Source organism: Teleopsis dalmanni, chromosome 2, assembly GCF_002237135.1.
Source record: "Teleopsis dalmanni isolate 2A chromosome 2, ASM223713v2, whole genome shotgun sequence".
NCBI lineage: Eukaryota > Metazoa > Arthropoda > Insecta > Diptera > Diopsidae > Teleopsis > Teleopsis dalmanni.
In genome coordinates this window covers 245572560-245574796 of record NC_051847.1, presented here as the reverse complement: position 1 = coordinate 245574796, position 2237 = coordinate 245572560, and the positions used below count along the sequence as shown (strand labels likewise).

At 35.9% G+C, this 2237-nt stretch overlaps 1 protein-coding gene across 1 annotated transcript; it reads left to right on the top strand.

Moving 5' to 3' along the window:
* The first annotated feature begins 16 nt into the window (after window positions 1-16).
* LOC119682177 (putative mediator of RNA polymerase II transcription subunit 26) lies at window positions 17-1713 on the top strand. The gene is made up of 2 exons (XM_038095540.1): window positions 17-1546; window positions 1606-1713. The coding sequence occupies exon 1, from the start codon at window positions 52-54 to the stop codon at window positions 1336-1338; it is 1287 nt and encodes a 428-aa protein (XP_037951468.1). The 5' UTR covers window positions 17-51; the 3' UTR covers window positions 1339-1546; window positions 1606-1713.
* The last annotated feature ends 524 nt before the right edge of the window (window positions 1714-2237 follow it).

The following is a 2237-nucleotide window of genomic DNA, read 5'->3' as shown; positions in this document are numbered from 1 at the left end:
CGGCGAGCCTGCACAAATCCAGATTCGCAATTAGAGCGAATATATCAAAACATGAGCCCAGACTACCGAATCTTTATCAGACGTCGAGATTTTTCAAGCTTAGAGCAATTAAAAATACTTGCTGATGACTTCGAAGAGCTTCGCAGAGAACAGCATAAAGTAAATCGGAGCGGTATACGAGGAGAAACTATGGGCAGGTGCATCGTAGTGGAGTCCCCAGAAACGATGTCATTGCAAAATACTATGAGATGCATACCCACTACACCAATACGGAATAAACTTATCCAGCATCATAAATCAGAGCTACCTATCTTGAACAAGCAACAGAACCGACCGGCGGCAAAGCAAACAACAGCAGTAAGAACTAGAATTACCAGTCCATCAACAGAATTATTACCTAAGCCAAGCATAATAACACAGCAGAAGCAACGTAAAAATTATTTAGAGCAGATGTCATGCAAATGTCTCGTACCATCGCAAGATCCAGGACCAAGCAAAGAAACTCCAGAAGTGTGTGATTTACATCAACAGGAACTCATACAAATGCAAGAGATACAACAGGTGCAAATTGAAGAAATACAGCGAAAACAAAATCCAAAACCTGTCAATAAAACTCCGGAAATACCTAAGCAACAGTCAGTCAGACAAGATCCACGAGTTTTTCCAGTTCAACAACATGTCGAACAACTACAGCACGAACGGCAACGCGAGACGCCAAACAAAAGAAATCTAGAAAGAATTAACCTAGTCCAAGTCATACAAGATAAACCGACGTTTCAAATACCACCACCACAAAAACTCCAACATGTTACAACTACTGAAGAATATACACAAGTGCAAAAGGCACATTCGCAACGAAATCCACCGCTCCAAGAAGAACAACTTAGGAAACCATCGACCAAATTAGTAAGAACCTCGTTTCTTTCCATACCTCAAGATCAAGTACACTCAGAGACGTCGCTAATACCGCAACAGGAAATGCCCGTCAAGCAATCAGATCAATGTCAACAGGAGATTAAAGTCATCGAAAATAAAACTACACAACATCGAATGACTCACAAAACCCCAAGTCCCATTCAAGAATCACAACGAGTTTCACATCAAGGAAAAGATAATTCTACTCAACTGAGAGAAAAAGTAAATATCCCTATGATGCAAATAAAAGAACAATGTCTCAGAAGTTGGAATTCTTCCAGCAATCGAACTCAGCAAAAGCAAATGGAAAGTCAAGGTGAACTCCAGCAGAGCGATCACGACTATATTAACACGCATCAAGACAAGTTTTACAAAGTGTTTAAATCTTCAAAGAAACGAAATAGAAATCACTCAAGCAGGTAGTGGTTCAGATCCAGTTAACTTTCCCGAAGAAGGAGGGAAATGTAAGGATGGAAATTTACACTAAATTTCCACCTACATAAACGCTACATAAACATGCACTAAAAACAATAACAACACGAACTAAAACACATCAACACAACACAGTTTTTTATAAAACGACACACTTTTTATATGGTTATGTTCAAACTTGGAAAAAGTAGACTCACTGGTAATAAATGTTGCAAATATCTGGAATTAAATAGATTAATTAATATTTAAAATATTTAGTCACAACCATTTACCAAAACCCAAACCGCTTACAAGCCTTAATAACATCTCAAACTAAGCTGAAATAATATTAAAATGAAATATAAAAATATAATTAAATAAATTAATAATAAACTCACCTTATTTATTTGTTAATTATATTTCTTGTTTTTATGTTGTAAATATTCATCAAATATTTGCACTTTTAATATTTTATTTATCGTAACAAACAAAGAGTAAATAAAAAAAAAAAAAAAACCACCACCGACCGAATGTAGTTTTAAAACACGTTTTGTAAGAATCAAAACAAAGCAGCGTTAACATAAGAAAACAACAAAATATTCGCCGTAAGAGAAGCTTAAAGAGAAGATAAATACCCAAGCTGAGTACCGCACAAAACATGAAATAGAACATCAGAACGGCAAAAATATACAAGAATTACGTGAGATCAGCTGTAAATAAAATGATACGCTACACAAAAGCTCGGTCGAGTGTGTATATAAGACGCGCATTTTACTTATGCGAGGACTTGCAATATTACTTCAAAGGCACATACACCTTGGAAAATCAAGTCAACTAAGCTCTAGAGGCACAAAGGCATAATAAAGATATTTTATATGGAAAAAATATCCAAATCAAAGTACGACAGGTGG